This window comes from Dromiciops gliroides, chromosome 5, assembly GCF_019393635.1.
Source record: "Dromiciops gliroides isolate mDroGli1 chromosome 5, mDroGli1.pri, whole genome shotgun sequence".
Classification (NCBI taxonomy): Eukaryota; Metazoa; Chordata; class Mammalia; order Microbiotheria; family Microbiotheriidae; genus Dromiciops; species Dromiciops gliroides.
In genome coordinates this window covers 209176129-209191387 of record NC_057865.1, presented here as the reverse complement: position 1 = coordinate 209191387, position 15259 = coordinate 209176129, and the positions used below count along the sequence as shown (strand labels likewise).

The 15259-nt window shown below is 41.8% G+C and overlaps 1 protein-coding gene across 7 annotated transcripts in view; it reads left to right on the top strand.

The window, feature by feature from the left end:
• The first annotated feature begins 7624 nt into the window (after nt 1-7624).
• Nucleotides 7625-15259, top strand: part of DNM1L (dynamin 1 like) — an 80456-nt gene continuing 72821 nt past the window's right edge. For all 7 annotated transcript variants that reach the window (XM_043968758.1, XM_043968757.1, XM_043968754.1 and 4 more), the window contains exon 1: nt 7625-7894. In XM_043968758.1, coding sequence (XP_043824693.1) covers nt 7793-7894 — 102 coding nt within the window. In that variant the 5' untranslated portion in view covers nt 7625-7792. The remainder of the gene's footprint in view (nt 7895-15259) is intronic.

Genomic DNA, 15259 nt, shown 5'->3' with positions numbered 1-15259 from the left:
TGTTCCATTATGGGCACTGATTTCTGTGGGTAAGAGAACCTAGCATCCTGACTTGTAAGTTATCCATTAACTGGGGTCTAACTCCCTTTTGGAGCTAATATCTGAATTAGAGCTTGGGTCTAAGGTTTTTCTATTAACCCCTTTTTTGCCTCCTACATCAAGGCAGGCCTGTGCCAAGTCATCAGCTTCACTCCCTCCTCCAGATTCATCTAAGTCCACTAGCAAAACATAGATCAGAACAACTGGGAGATGGCCCCAGATGCAGCTGTAAAAACTGGCCTTTTTAAACTGAGGTTCTTCCCTGTTTTCACTTTGAAGCAATACCCTTTCAGAGATTACAGGCTAGGTAAGAATTGAGGCAAAAGATGGTCTAGTTTGACTTCACAAAATAATCAATCTGGGAAGGGAAGACAGAAACAATTGCTATTTACACTCATTCTGAGCCATCAAACCCAAACAATGAGCAAGTGAGACTTGGTTATTAGCCAATCAGTGAGAGCCAGAGTGCTATGCTTTTAGGCATAGTCAAAAAGCTCCATTTGAATTACAATAGGTTTTATCAAAACCTGGTTTACCAGAGCTATATTTCAAGAAATCATAAATTAAAAACTACATGAGGCAAAAGAGTTAATTGTCCTAGTTTAAAACACACACACACACACACACACAGGGAAGGAAAAAAAATTAGCCCCAAACCCTAATTATACTATGATGTGTAAGCAAATAAAATTTATATTTCTTTGGACAGAGCACCCACATGTATGACTGCCCATGTGGACAGAGGAGGAGGAAAAGGTAAAGGAGGAGGATGAAGGATGGAGGATATAGCAGCATTGTCCAGCTGGAACTGGCCAGTTAGGTCTCCAGGGGGGCAGCTACTCAGATACTGTTGTTCATCCTTTGTTCTCAAAGTGGACCAATGATATCAGAAGGGTGATGTGAGGAAATGGGGACTGGTCTCCTCTAAATCCAGACCTGTTTGAAGAAAAAGGTCTGCTTCTCCTTCCCCTCCCCTCAGGGAAACAAAATCACATGATTCAGGGAAACCCTAGGCTGGTCGAAATTAGTTCTGCTCCTGAGCTGTGTCCATATAAGGGAGGAATTGAAGAATTGTCCCTGTATCACCTCCCCCATTGGCCAAGAAATACTGCATTCTGATTAGCTAGATTTTGCGCATAGATTGTAACCCTTGAGTAATCAGAATAATGGTGAAAAGGGGGAGGGGCCATTCACCTTAGGAACTTGGAAATAAAAGGTCTGTGAGCCTCCACAAGATGGACGAGGGGTAGCCCATCCTTGAGAGAATGACAATAAATGAGCCTTTGACACATCACCAATGCTGAGTTCCATAAGTTACTGAAGTAATTTTTCTCACAGATGATGTCTTGATTTACAAGTAAATAGGATTTAAGTGAGACTAGGGTGTCCAAAGTCACCAGCCTCATTCTCATTCATCAGAGTCCAGTGGAAAGACAGGTCAGGATGACTGGTGATACCCATCCCTCCCAGTAGTGGTATTGCTTGGTCAAAGGGTATGCGTGATTTTATAGCCCTTTGGTCATAGTTAAAGGAAGAGTTTCTAAAGCTCTTGATGCTGGAGGAATTCCTGACCACTCTTTCTATAAAGATCATTATGAATTCTCACCATCAAATGTAATAATAAAGTTCTGGATATAACATGTCAAGACACCTTGTTTTCCAGAGCTAAGGTCCAGCAAGCAAGCTGTGCCCTGAGCTTGGCATAACAAATCCTTTGCACTACCCTCTGGATGATCTCACCCTCTGGCAAAATCATATAATTATTGTATTTCTTTGATCAGCACCAGGTGTTCTCTGAGCTCAGACAAGCACCATGTTCCATTCATGAATCCTTGCTATGAATCAGACTTGTCTCATTGTCACTGTTATCCTTCATTCTCAGGGCTACACTACAGTTCACTGCATAGCCATTGGTATAAGTGTTGAGAGCTCCCCCACACTGCCTCAGGTCCTCCCACTAGGAGGGGCCCTGGCACATGTGTCCTTGCTTGCAAACCATTTCCCTCACATTGAAATTAATTTTCTTTTTGATTCTTGACTCTCCTGTCTCTAGCTTTCTCTGTTCAGTTCCAGTCATCTACAGGTTGGTTCAGCCAACCATAGGCTGGTTCAGTCCAGTTGACAGCTGAGATGTCATCTTTCAATGTGGAGGATACTAGGAAACTCCTGTCACATAGTAGGCATTTAATAAATACTTATTTCCTTCTCCTCTCAAGCCAGGCTAGTGGTTTGGGCTGACCTTTCTGTGGCTGAAAAGAAGTAATTAAGCATCTCCTCTGAGAAGCATTATGATAGCTGTAGGAAGAATTTTCCAAAGCATATCTCCTCCCCAACTCAGCCCACATTGTAGGAGACTTCAACCTACATATTGATTCTTCCTCAAACTCCCTAGTTACTCAGTCTCTCAATCACTTTCCATGAGCTATCACTTCACCAAACCTCAGCCACACACAAAAATGTCACAAAGATGTCATGCCTTTGAACTCATCATCACCTATAAATGAACCACCAATGATGTAGGATGTAATTTGGGGTCAAATTGATCATGAGTTGTTCCAAAAGAATTACAAGACTCAGTGACTCAGTTTCCCAAGTTTTATTGCAATACTGTGAGTGACCACAGGGAGAGAACCAGAAAAGTGGAAAGGTGTCTCTCGAATAAGCAAAGGAAAGACAGTTATATTTATTGTATGGATAAATTGATTAACAGTCTCATTTTAATAATCTCCACTTTAGGGAGGTATACAGGGGAGGGCCTGTCCTACTCATTATAATATTCTCCACCTTGGGGAGGTACAGGGGAGGGCCTATCCTAATTTGGAGTTCCTGGGGTCCTAAGCCAACCCCTGAGGCAGGTACCTTTTTCTGTGGAGGTGTGTTTTGGGGGTTTACATGTCATAAGGTGAATCTGGGAACAAATTTGGCCTTTTCTGCACATGTCTCTTTCTGGTTCCCATGGCTAGTTTCAAAACATCTTCATTTTTCATTTATTTCTAGTCTAAGTTTCTATAGCCTGTCAATTCCTTTATTGTTATAGTCTTAGGCCTTCACAGCCTAGCTCCCTCTGTTCTGTTATGGGCACTGATTTCTGTGGGTAAGAGAACCTAGCATCCTGACTTGTAACTGGGGTCTGAATCCCTTTTAGAGCTAATATCTGAATTAGAGCTTGGGTCTTAGGTTTCTCTGTTAACCCCTTTTTGCTTCCTACATCACCTCCATGTTAAGGAATTTTGAAAGCCCCTTATCTAACATAACCCATTTGCTTTTCACCTCTTCCTCTGCCTTTTCCCTTATAAAATCCTACTCTTCATCTGTACTGTGACTTCTAATCCCTTGACACCTCTATCTTTTCCCTACCTTGACCCCTTGGTGAACCAATTCACATCTACATTGTCCTCCATTCTTGAATCTGTAACCCCCTTATTATATTGTCAAATATGCCCTTGCCAGCCTTAGCCTGCCATCTACCTGCCATTACCCCCACATATGCTCCTGAATGAAGGTGGAAAAAAATCACAATCATTCCGACTTTATCTTACACACCCTCAACTGGGCCCTTATTGCTTCTAGGCAACTTTAACTCTTCCTTATCAACTTACTATCCCATTCTCAAAAACAGCTTTGCTCTTCTATCCCTCTGTAAGCCTCCCATTTCTCCCCCTCCCTCCACTCTTTCAACTGATATTCTTACCTCATATTTTAGAGAAAAAGTTGAGGCTATTCACCATGTCTTTTCTTCTCCCCTCTTCCTCATTTTATATCATTCAGATGACTTCTGCCCCTAATTCCTTTATCTGTCTCAAATGATGAAATAGCCTTACTCCATAGCAAGGCTAACTCCTCTACCTGTTCAAGCAATCCCATTCTATCCTGTCTTCTCCAACAGATTGCTCCCTCTGTTCCCCCACTCATTTCTTTCTTTCTTTCTTTTGCTGGGCAAAGAGGATTAAGTGACTTGCCCAGGATCACACAGCTACTAAGTGTCAAGTGTCTGAAGCCAGATTTGAACTCAGGTCCTTCTGAATCCAGGGCCAGTGCTTCATCCACTGGGCCACCCAGCTTCCCCCTCATTACTTTTTTTTTTTTTTAGTGAGGCAATTGGGGTTAAGTGTCTGAGGCCGGATTTGAACTCAGGTACTCCTGACTCCAGGGCCGGTGCTCTATCCACTGTGCCACCTAGCTGCCCCTCATTACTTATTTTTAACCTCCCCCTTACTACTGGCTCATTTCCTACTGCCTACAAACATTCCCATGTCTCCCCATCTTCAAAAAAACCCAACCCAGTCATTTGATCCTTCTTCTCCATTAACTATAACTGATGTCTCTCCTGTCTTTTGTAGCTAAACTCCTCAAAAAGACCATCTACAATGGGTTTCTCCACTTTCTCTCCTCTCACTTTCTTAACCTCTTACAATATGACCTTATCATTACACTTAGAACTGCTGTTTCAAAGGTGGTCTCTTAATTGCTAAATTCAATGGCCTTTTTCTTTCCTGGTTTTCCTACTTCTATCTGACAGTTCCTTTTCATTCTCCTTTGCTGAATCCTCCTCTATCCAGAGGTGTCCCTCAGAGTTCTATCTTCCATCCTCTTTTTTTCTCCTTCTAGTCTATTTGGTGATCTTATCAGATTCCATGGATTTAATTACCATCTCTATATTTGATTCTCAAATCTACCTATTCTGCTTCAATCTCACTGCTGACTTTCAATCTTTCATCTCCTACTTTCATCTCATCCTTTCAGAAATCTCAAACTGGATGTCCAGTAGACATCAACTAAACATGTCTAAAACAGAACCTCTTCCCATTTCTGTAGAGGGCAACACCATTTTCTCTGACTGTCAGGCTCACATTCAAAGAGTTATCCTCAAGTCCTATATTCCACTCTCCATATCCAAGTTATTGCCAAGGCTTGTCTATTTCAATTCTGCAACATTTCTCAGGTATACTCCCTTCTGTCCTCTGATACTGCCACCACTGTAGTATAGGTCCTCATTACCTTGTACCACTTACCCCTCTTAATTCTAGTACCTTCCCTCTGTTAATTATTTCCTATTTATTTGCTATATATTTGTTTGCACATTGTCTTCCCTATTAGATTGTAAATTTCCTGAGGGCAGGGATTGCTATTTGCCTCTTTTGTATCTCCAGCACTTAGCTTAGTACATAGCAAGTGCTTAATAAATGTTTATTGATTGATTGTAGCTGATTCCAAATGAGGGACTCAGGAGCTCTTTACCTCTTACATTTATTAGGTTGCCTCCAAAGAGGGAAACATTCATTTTATGATTGCTGCTTGATTACCTTTATGAAGGGAAACAAAAACAAAAGTGAAGAGATAGCCAGGGTCTGAGGCCTACATTTATTACATTTACTCAGGTAGTCAATGTGAGTCCAGCTATGTGCTGTCATAGGTTCTGGAGGTGGTAGGGGTGTGGTGAAAGTACATCCAGCAGGTGGGGAAAAGGGCCTCTCTCCTTTCTCTTCACCAGAAGTTCCAGAGACAAATTATAAGATTGTAGGATTATAGAATCATATATTTAGAATCATATGCTTTCCTTTTATAGATGAGGAAAGTGAGGCTGAAAGTGCTGAAGTGACTTGCACAGCTATTAAATGGAAGAACTGGGATTTGAACCCATGTTTTCTGTTTCCAATAGTCCCTGCCTTCAAGGATCTTACATTCTATTGGAGAAAACAACAAGCATATGTATAATACAGAATAAATACAAAAAAATATGGGGGGGGGGGCAGCTAGGTGGCACAGCAGATAAAGCACTGGCCCTGGATTCAGGAGGACCTGAGTTCAAATTCGGCCTCAGACACTTGACACTGTATGAGATGATTATGGATTTGAGTCAGATTAAACTCTGAGGATGGGGTCTGGAAGGTACCCAGCCCCGCCCCAGTATAGTTAGTTTAAAAGTTTATTGCTTGTCAAATTCTCACTGTCTCCTTTAAGTTTTATTGCCAATTAACAGTATTTTTACTTCTGCTCAGTCTCCTCACTTGTCAGCTACATTTTAGTTTTATCTGGAATCCATCATGTGTCAGAACCCCAGTCCCTGTTGAGTGGGTCGGGGAGTTTGCTCACCAATTCAATGCTTGGGACTCAAGAAGAAAGGACAGGGCTCGGCACAGGATGCAGCAATTGAGTTGAGACCAGATGTTAAGTGACATGTCTCTTTTTCTCAGAGCAGAATCCCCTTGACCCTAGGGTCCCAACAATGGATTATTCTTTTATTCTTTATTCTATTTCTTTGATTTCCCAACATAGCCAAAGATACATTTTAACCCTGTCATCCTTCTAAAATTAACACGACTACAAAACAATGCTGAAACACCAGAGTGACTCTTCCTGTTATTCAAGTTGAATATCTTTAGAGATGGGTGCGGGGAGAGGGGAGTCAGTGGGAACTGTGAGATCTGAAACATCTGACTGTCAACTCCCCCGTTCCTTCTTCCTTTGGTTTGACCTTGTTCCCCCTCCCCTTTTCCCCCTTGTTCCTAGAACACGTATGCATGTCTCCATACATTGATCACGAGCTAAACAGGCAACCTGGGTGAGACAGGCTTGGATGTTAGATTGTGAGCTCGCCCTAGTGTGCGTGGGGACTTCCCCTCTGACCAACATTCCTATAAAAGGTCAAGGCATGTATTAGCTATTGCGGCTCAGGCATTGAGTTTGCTCATTCCCATGGGAATGTAATAAATCTGTCTCTGCTTGACTTGGTGGTCTCCTTGAGTTATTTGGGTAAACTGAGGCAGTTTGACCCATACAACACACTTACTAGCTGTGTGACCCTGGGCAAATCACTTAACCCTCATTGGGATAGTTTAGGGTGAGAGGGCACTAGCATTTGGGGGAATCAGAAAAAATTGCAAATTCCCCACTTTTCCCATGGTCACAACTGTACTGGAGAGATCTGGAGCAGAAATTCCCTCTCTCTGTAATGTCTACTGACTAGGTTCTTCCTGATCACAGGTCATTTCTCTTTGAAGCAAGCACTCTCTGCAGCCCTGAGAAACCAGCAAAATTAATGCTTTGGCATCCCAAAGCTATGAAGTCCTTCAGTTCTGAGCCACATGGGTCTCAGGCATGAGGCAGAAGAGCCCAGTTCAGCAGTATGATGGAGAATGGGACTTGCTTTAGCCAGAGCAAATCAGAGACTCTCTCCTTAAAGGAATAACACAAATATATATTACACACACACACACACACACACACACACACACACACACACACACATTACACATATATACGTGTGTGTGCATATTGTATACAGAATACACACATATTGTATACACACATATGCCTATATATCCTCAACTTCTTTTTTAGTAAAATAAAAGGTAATAAACTACTTGATCATTTTCCTCATGCTGAAAACGGGTCTCCCAGCTTTTCAGATGTACCCCAAGCCCCTATTGTGCTTTGTCACCACACCGTGCAAAAAGCTTAAAGTACCCGGGGTGCCTAGTAGTTTTTTCTCCACCTACCCTTTCTTCCGGGACTACTATTCCCGTCAGGCTTTGTGACTCTCCACTCCGTCCCGGCCTACACCCTTTTTTTGGCGCACAGCTTGCTGGGAGGGAGTAAGCAAGGGGCGGGCCAAGTCCAATGGGTGCTGGCTCTGGAGGAGGAGGAAGAAGAGGGGGAGGAGGAAAGCGAGTAGAAGGTGGAGGTGAACTCCAGGCCAGGCCTCATTCATTGCCTCTGCCTGGTGGGCCCGGGGTCTTGTGTTCCAGGAACCATGGAGGCGCTGATTCCAGTTATCAACAAGCTCCAGGACGTCTTCAACACTGTGGGCGCCGACATCATCCAGCTACCCCAGATCGTCGTAGTTGGAACCCAGGTGAGTGCTGGGGCCTGAGGTGGCTGGGCTGCTCGAATAAAGAAGGCCAGTCGGCCCCTAGGCCTCAGGGCAGGGCTAGACGGCGCGGGGCGGGGCTGGGTGGAGCTGGAGGTCCTGGACTCCTGCACCGTGCAGCTACTGCTTAATAATGTCGTTTGGGCCTCACTGGGAACTGGGAGGGTCCTGGTAGGCGGAGCTGTCTCCGTTTGGGCGCGGCGCTAGTCTGGGGGTCTGTGGTGGTTGGTGCTGAAGAAGAAGCGAAGGTGTCCTGGGAAGGGCCCTCGGCTTCCAAGGGCAACTGAGGGACAAGCGGGGTACATGGAAGGGGAAGCGGCCCGGTGGCACCGGGTTGGTGCCTGGGTTAGTTCGGGAGTCTCGGGTGCTTCGTTTTCCTTTTCTCATCTCCGTGCATCCTCTGGGCAGCAAAGCGAAATATGAACCCGTGCATCGCAATGTGAGAGGGCTTTAGCTATCAACCCAGTTTTGTGAAGTTTAACCTTCCGGGCTTGAAAAGCTTAGCAATTACGCGCACGCGCGAAGACCCTCTCCCCCCCCTCCCCCTTCGTAGTTCTGGAGGATCACCTGGGATCGCCTCTGTAGGGCGTGGTTTTCACCTTCTTCGATAAAAGACTTTGCTGCCATAATTGATCTTCCAACTGTGAAACTGGACAAATTATTTACTCTTCTCAATCCATGCTGACCTGTTTATAAAATTGTGGAAGCAAATGCTTCAAAGTATTGAAAGTCAATATATTCCCTAATCTGCCTTAGTGAGTTGTGGTCATGGGAGACATGTAAACTAAGGCCTCTTTTTCCCCCCTATTACTTTCCTGGCTTGAGGGAAGAAGTAGAGTTTTTTGTTTTTGTTTTTGTTATAAACTGGAAGGGACCGTAGAAGTTATCTATATGTTTTCATTTCCTAATAATTCATGGTATATGTAGAGAGGTCGGTTTTCTGCCATTTTCCATAATGTGATTTGATTTATCTCATAAATCAAGAGTCAGTTTAAGAAACATAGCTTATAGGAAACCGTTCCTGTTGTTCCTTCACCCCTCTTCCCAAGCAGCATAGCTTGAGTTTGCTTGGTATGTACCAATCTCCCAGCATTTAGTAAGCTCCCTATTCTGTGCCACAGACTGCCTAAGAAGTGAGATAGAAGCATCCCTGTCTGTTGACTGATAATATATGGGACGTATATGTATATATAAAAAGGGTCACGATAAATAGGAGGGCTTTTTTTTTTTGAGGGGGAGAGCAGATAAGGAAAGATATGGAATTGTATGTAATTGACACTGGATTCAGGAGTACCTGAGTTCAAATCCGGCCTCAGACACTTGACACTTACTAGCTGTATGACCCTGGGCAAGTCACTTAACCCCCATTGCCCCACCCCACCCCCAAAAAAACATAAATTGCAGGTGGGTGTTTGATAAACACAATAAATAACAAATTACTCAGGGGAAGACTCCTTTTTTTGACAAGAATTTCTAGGAAACTTAGAAAGCAGCTTGGCAAAACCTTTTTCTAGACCAACCTTTTATACCATATACCAAAATTAGCTGGACATGAAATCAGGCTGACTAATTTTTGTGAGTTCAAATCTGGCCTCAGACCACTTACTAGCTGTATGATCCTGGACAAATCACTTAACCCTGTGTGTCTCAGTTTCTTCATCTTTAAAATGAGCTGGAGGGGGCGGCTAGGTGGCGCAGTGGATAAAGCACCAGCCCTGGATTCAGGAGTTCCTGAGTTCAAATTCGGCCTCAGACACTTGACACTTAACTGGCTGTGTGACCCTGGGCAAGTCACTTAACCCCATTGCCCCATAAAAAAAAAAAAAAGTAAAATGAGCTGGAGAAGGAAGTGGCAAACCACCCTAGTATCTTTGCCAAGAAAACCCCAAATGGGGTCACAAAGAGACATGACTGAACAACAGGACAGAGCCAAGAGAGCAGAGAGAAGCCAAAAAGTTGCCTGAGCTCTCCTGAGTTTCCCTCAGAAACAACATTAAATCAAATTCTAAACAGATTCTGGAGCTATAGAACCTACAAAAAGACAGGGAGACACAATCTTCCAACTTGAGATAATTTAGAAGACTTCATGAAAGGTCTATCTCACTTTGGGGAAAGGGGAGTGTAGTGTAGCACAGAGCAGGAGGTTCTTGGTCACAGCACAGATCAGCAACTGAGGCCCCAAGGCCTTGGCTCAACAGGCTGGTGGCACAGCAGGCCAGTTGTGAGACACCTCCCCACCCCAAACCTGGCTGAGAGGGCAAACTGTCAGCTAGAGAACCACCCACAGGACAGGTGTGACTAGGCCAAGCTATCCCAGCACAGGGAGTAATCCCAGAGTACTTAGGAATCTGCAAGCCACAGAAGCCTCAGAGCAGAAAGCCAGTGTAATCACCCTCTATCCCCCAACACAAGAAGCTTGCAACAGTGGCCCCTGTGTCCCAGGAGCAGACCTCAACTGTAAAAGTCACAAAATAGGATAAAATATGAGTAAGAAACAGAAAAGGACCCTTACCAGAGAGAGCTTCTATGGTAACAGGGAAGACCAAAACACAAACTCAGATGAGGACAATACTATCAAAATGCCTACTTGTGAAGCCTCAAGGGGGAAGATGAATTGTTCTCAAGACCAAAAAGCCTTCTGGGAAGAGCTTGAAAAGGATTTTAAAAATTAAATCAGAGAGGTAGATGACTGAACAACAATATGTAATAATGATCATATGAATAATTCTGAGAGACTATGAAATCTTTTGAAATATCAAAGGAATGTCATCTTCAGTTTTCAGTAAATTATGTTGTTTACCATGTTTCCTAAAATTGGGTTTTTAAGGATCTATTTTATAGTTTATATTTAAGGATCTTTATAGTTATATAGTATCATAGGGAACAAAATTATTTTGGAACTGTTTCCTGGCTGCAAAAGGCCACTGCTAACCAGAAACTTTCCATCAACTTTAAAATTCTGTATTTATAGGAGAAGTATGAACTTAACAAGAAGTCAAAGAATCAGGTATATAATGTGCCAACATAAATAATTTAAGAGCAAGAAGGCTTTATCTTACACTTATGGAGTTTATTTCTCCCAGTATACCTGATGAATAGATTCATGAACTAGGGTTATTTCATTTTAGATATGAAACTGAGGGCCAGAGAAGTTTAGTGACTTGTCTGGGGTTACACAGCCAGTATTTGTTAGAGGTGAGACTTAGACCCAGGTCTATAAGACTCTGGAGCCAGCTCTCTATTCATTAGGCTAGTCTCATAAAAATGATTTATTATAAAGTTAATATTAAATTAATTATATTATTTTTAAATTAAAAATTAAATAGTAAATACAGTTGTGTAAAAATTGCTTTGTAATTTTTTGCATTTTAAATGAATTTTAGTGCATGAAATGTCACTCTTATTTTTACACATATTATGTAGCTGGGTTTTTTGGGATTTACTATACTATACCCACTTGCAGCTTATTGCAACATCTTTTTAATCATTTAAACTCATCCCAGTTTAATTGAATATTTATATTACTAAGCTAGAGAAACCTCTTTGTATAAGCAGTTGCTCATATCTCTACATATAAGAATTCCTAATCTGCTCAATTAATTACACACCATATGCAGGGTGGGCCAAAAGTCATTAAGGGGTTTCAATATTTAATAACTCCTTTATTTTTTGTTTTAAATTTACAATACCACACCATCATATACAGTATATATAGAAAATGAATTTACATTACATGTAAAAAATCAAATTGCATAAATGGCAAAAATAAAGCAAACATAATTTTCTTTCTTTCTTTTTTTTTTTTTTTTTAGGCAATGGGGGTTAAGTGACTTGTCCAGGGTCACACAGCTAGTAAGTGTCAAGTGTCTGAGGCTGGATTTGAACTCAGGTACTCCTGAATCCAGGGCCGGTGTGCCACTGCGCCATCTAGCTGCCCCGCAAACATAATTTTCAAAGTTATTAAAACATTGTGATTTTTGGCCCACCCTGTATAATTTGTTAATGTTGCCAATAATGACACAAAAGACACAGATAATTATTTACAGTGTTTTAGCTGTAAGAATATCACAACTAGAGTCACCAAACCATTCATTACTCTAACTGCAAGTGTCTTCACTTCTAAAAAACACAGGCTCACCATTTATATCTCTAGGGATATATGTTAAAGTCTTTTCTCAGGAATTCTCTTCACAAGATACAGAGTTCCAGAAATAAAAAGCTTTCTTCATTTTCTTTTCTCTGATTTTTTACAGTTTCTCTTAGCTCTCAAACTTCTCACTGACATGAAGGACACTCTGTCTATTCATAGCAATACGATTAAATTCTTAATTGTTCGTTCACTCAGGCATCACAGTCAACTAACACCAGAATGGTAAGGTACACTTGCCATTATGTCAAGATTCTGTCTTTTAAAACAGTAACAGTAGTTACAGCTTTTATAGAAAAGGCTACTAGAACTGAGATTACACTTACATTTATACTCAGCTTCATTTCCAAAGATTTTGCTTCTCTCTCCCAACCTTTTAGCGTCCCTTTTAATAAAGACTTAAAAAAAGAAGCAGAAAAAAGCATTTAAGGTAAACCAGGGAAAAGAGGTAACATTTTCTTAATTCTTTTCTGTTGTAAGTTCTTGATCACTCTCACTCTAACCATATTGTGAAGCCATATGATCTCATTCTCTTCTAATTTTTTTTTAAGTGAGGCAATTGGGGTTAAGTGACTTGCCCAGGATCACACAGCTAGTAAGTGTTAAGTAAGTCTGAGTCCAGATTTGAACTCAGGTACTCCTGAATCCAGGGCTAGTGCTCTATCCACTTTTGCCACCTAGCTGCCTCCTTATAATTTTTTTTTAATGGCATGACCATTTATATTCATTTTAGCTAATTTTGGTATATGGTATAAAAGGTTGGTCTAGAAATAGGTTTTGCCAAGCTGCTTTCTAAGTTTCCTAGAAATTCTTGTCAAAAAAGGGAGTCTTCCCCTGAGTAATTTGTTATTTATTGTGTTTATCAAACACCCACCCGCAATTTATGTTTTTTAGGGGGTGGGGCAATGGGTGTTAAGTGACTTGCCCAGGGTCATATAGCTAGTAAGTGTCAAGTGTCTGAGGCTGGATTTGAACTCAGGTACTCCTGAATCCAGGGCTGGTGTTTTATCTACTGCGACACCTAGCTGCCCCTGCAATTTATATTTTAAAAGTTATGTTTACATTATACTGTAATCTATTAAGTGTGCAGTAGTATTGTGCAATGTACATACCTTAAAAATACTTTATTGAGCCTTCAGCAAGTCATAATCTTTTTGCTGGTCTTGCCTCAATGTGGATGGCTGACTAGGATGGTGGTTGCAAAGTTTGTGGTGATTGGAAATTTCTTACAATAAGACACCAACGGGGGCAGCTAGATGGCGAAGTGGATAGAGCACCGGCCCTGGAGTCAGGAGGACATGAATTCAAATGTGGGCTCAGACACTTAACACTTACTGGCTGTGTGACCCTGGGCAAGTCACTTAACCCCAATTGCCTCACAAAAAACAATAAGACACCAACGAAGTTTGCTTCATCTGTTGACTTTTACTTGAACACTTAGAAGCCATCCTAGGGTTATTATTTGGCCTAATTTCAATATTGTAGTGTCTCAGGGAATAAATAGGGAGGTCAGAGGAGAGGGAGAGAGACTGGGGATGGCCCGTTGGTGGAGCACTCAGAACACAAACAACATTTACCTGTTAATTTTGCCATCTGATATGGGCGTGGTTCATGGCACCCCAAAACACTTACAAAAGTAACATCAAGGATCACTGATCCCAGATCACCAAAAAGATACAGGGAAGCCCAAAGTCACAATATTTCAATAACTTTTTGAAAATTATTTTTATATATTTTTTCCATTTACAAGATTTGATTTTTCATGCATAATATAAATTAATTTCCTATATATACTGTATATGATTCCGTGGTACTGTAAAATAAAAACAAAAAATAAAGGAGTTATTAAATATTGAAACCCTTTCATGACTTTTGGCCTACCCTGTATACTAATAATGAAAAAGTTTGAAATATTGTGAGAATTACCAAAATGTGAGCACATGTTGTTGGGAAAATGGCACCAATAGACTTACTCAGCACAGGGTTACAACAAACTTTCAATTTGTAAAAAACAAAAACAAAACCCCACCGTATTTGTGAAGCACAATGAAGTTGTTATGGGGGAAAATGGGGTACAGGGTTTGGGGTAGGTGTAGGGTTCTTAAGAATTCCTCTTTAAAGAGTTACACCCTCTTGCACACAAAAGCAGTTAGAATAAGATGGTAGTTTATTTAGGGGCAAGGGAAAGGGGTGGGGGAAGGGAAACCATGAAAGAAATCCTTGGACTTCTAATGGGGAGAGAAGTATGGAACAAAGTTCGTGGCTCTGAGGTGCCAATTTCCTCGAGCAGGAGACTGGCAGGTACTTTTATAGGGGACTGATAGGGGTGACCATCTCACCGTGGAAAGTTCCTTTAGTGAGGGTGGACCATCCCCCACTGGTAGTGACTGGAGGAATTGGGTGAGGGGTGGCCTCTGATCTCTCAAGCCATTTTTCTCTTCTGGACACAAAGGCAACAGCCACACCCAAAGTTATCTCCCCAGGGGTAAGGGAGACTAGAATGAAGGATGCAGATCCCGAAGCTAGCTCAGTCTGATTTGGTTCGCTTATCTCTCTAGAGGAATCTGTCCTCTGGTTTAGTTTCTCTAGGAGAAGATTCCTTGATGTGTCCCAGAGAACTTCTGGGGTACTCTGGGCCCCATGACAAAGTAGAATTCAATAAAACAAGATATGACTGTATAGTTTCTTCAAGTGTATAAACCCAGTAATGGAGTTGCTGTTTCAAAGTTATGTGGACATTTTAGTCACTTTATTTGCATAATTCCAATTTGTTTTTCCCACATTTTGCCTGTCATTCTATAATCCCTCTGACACTGTTGCCATTTTTTTTGGTCATTTTTGCTAATTTGCGAGGTATGAGTTTGATATGGTGGGAAAATGGGGTACGGGATGTGTTAGGGATTGGGGTTCTTGGGAATTCCTCTTTAAAGAATTACACCCTCTTGCACACAAAATGTAGTTAGAATAAGGTGATAGTTTATTTAGGAGCAAGGGAAGGGAAGGGTAGGGGGAGGGAAACCATGAAAGAAATCCTTGGACTTTTCATGGGGAGATTTGGCATAAAGCACATAGCTCAGAGGTACCAAATCTCCTCGAACAGGAGACTGGAAGGTACTTTTATAGAGGACTGATGGGGGTGGACCGTCTTCTTGTGGAAAGTTCCTTTAGTGAGGGAGGACCATCCCCCACTGGTGGTAGCTGGG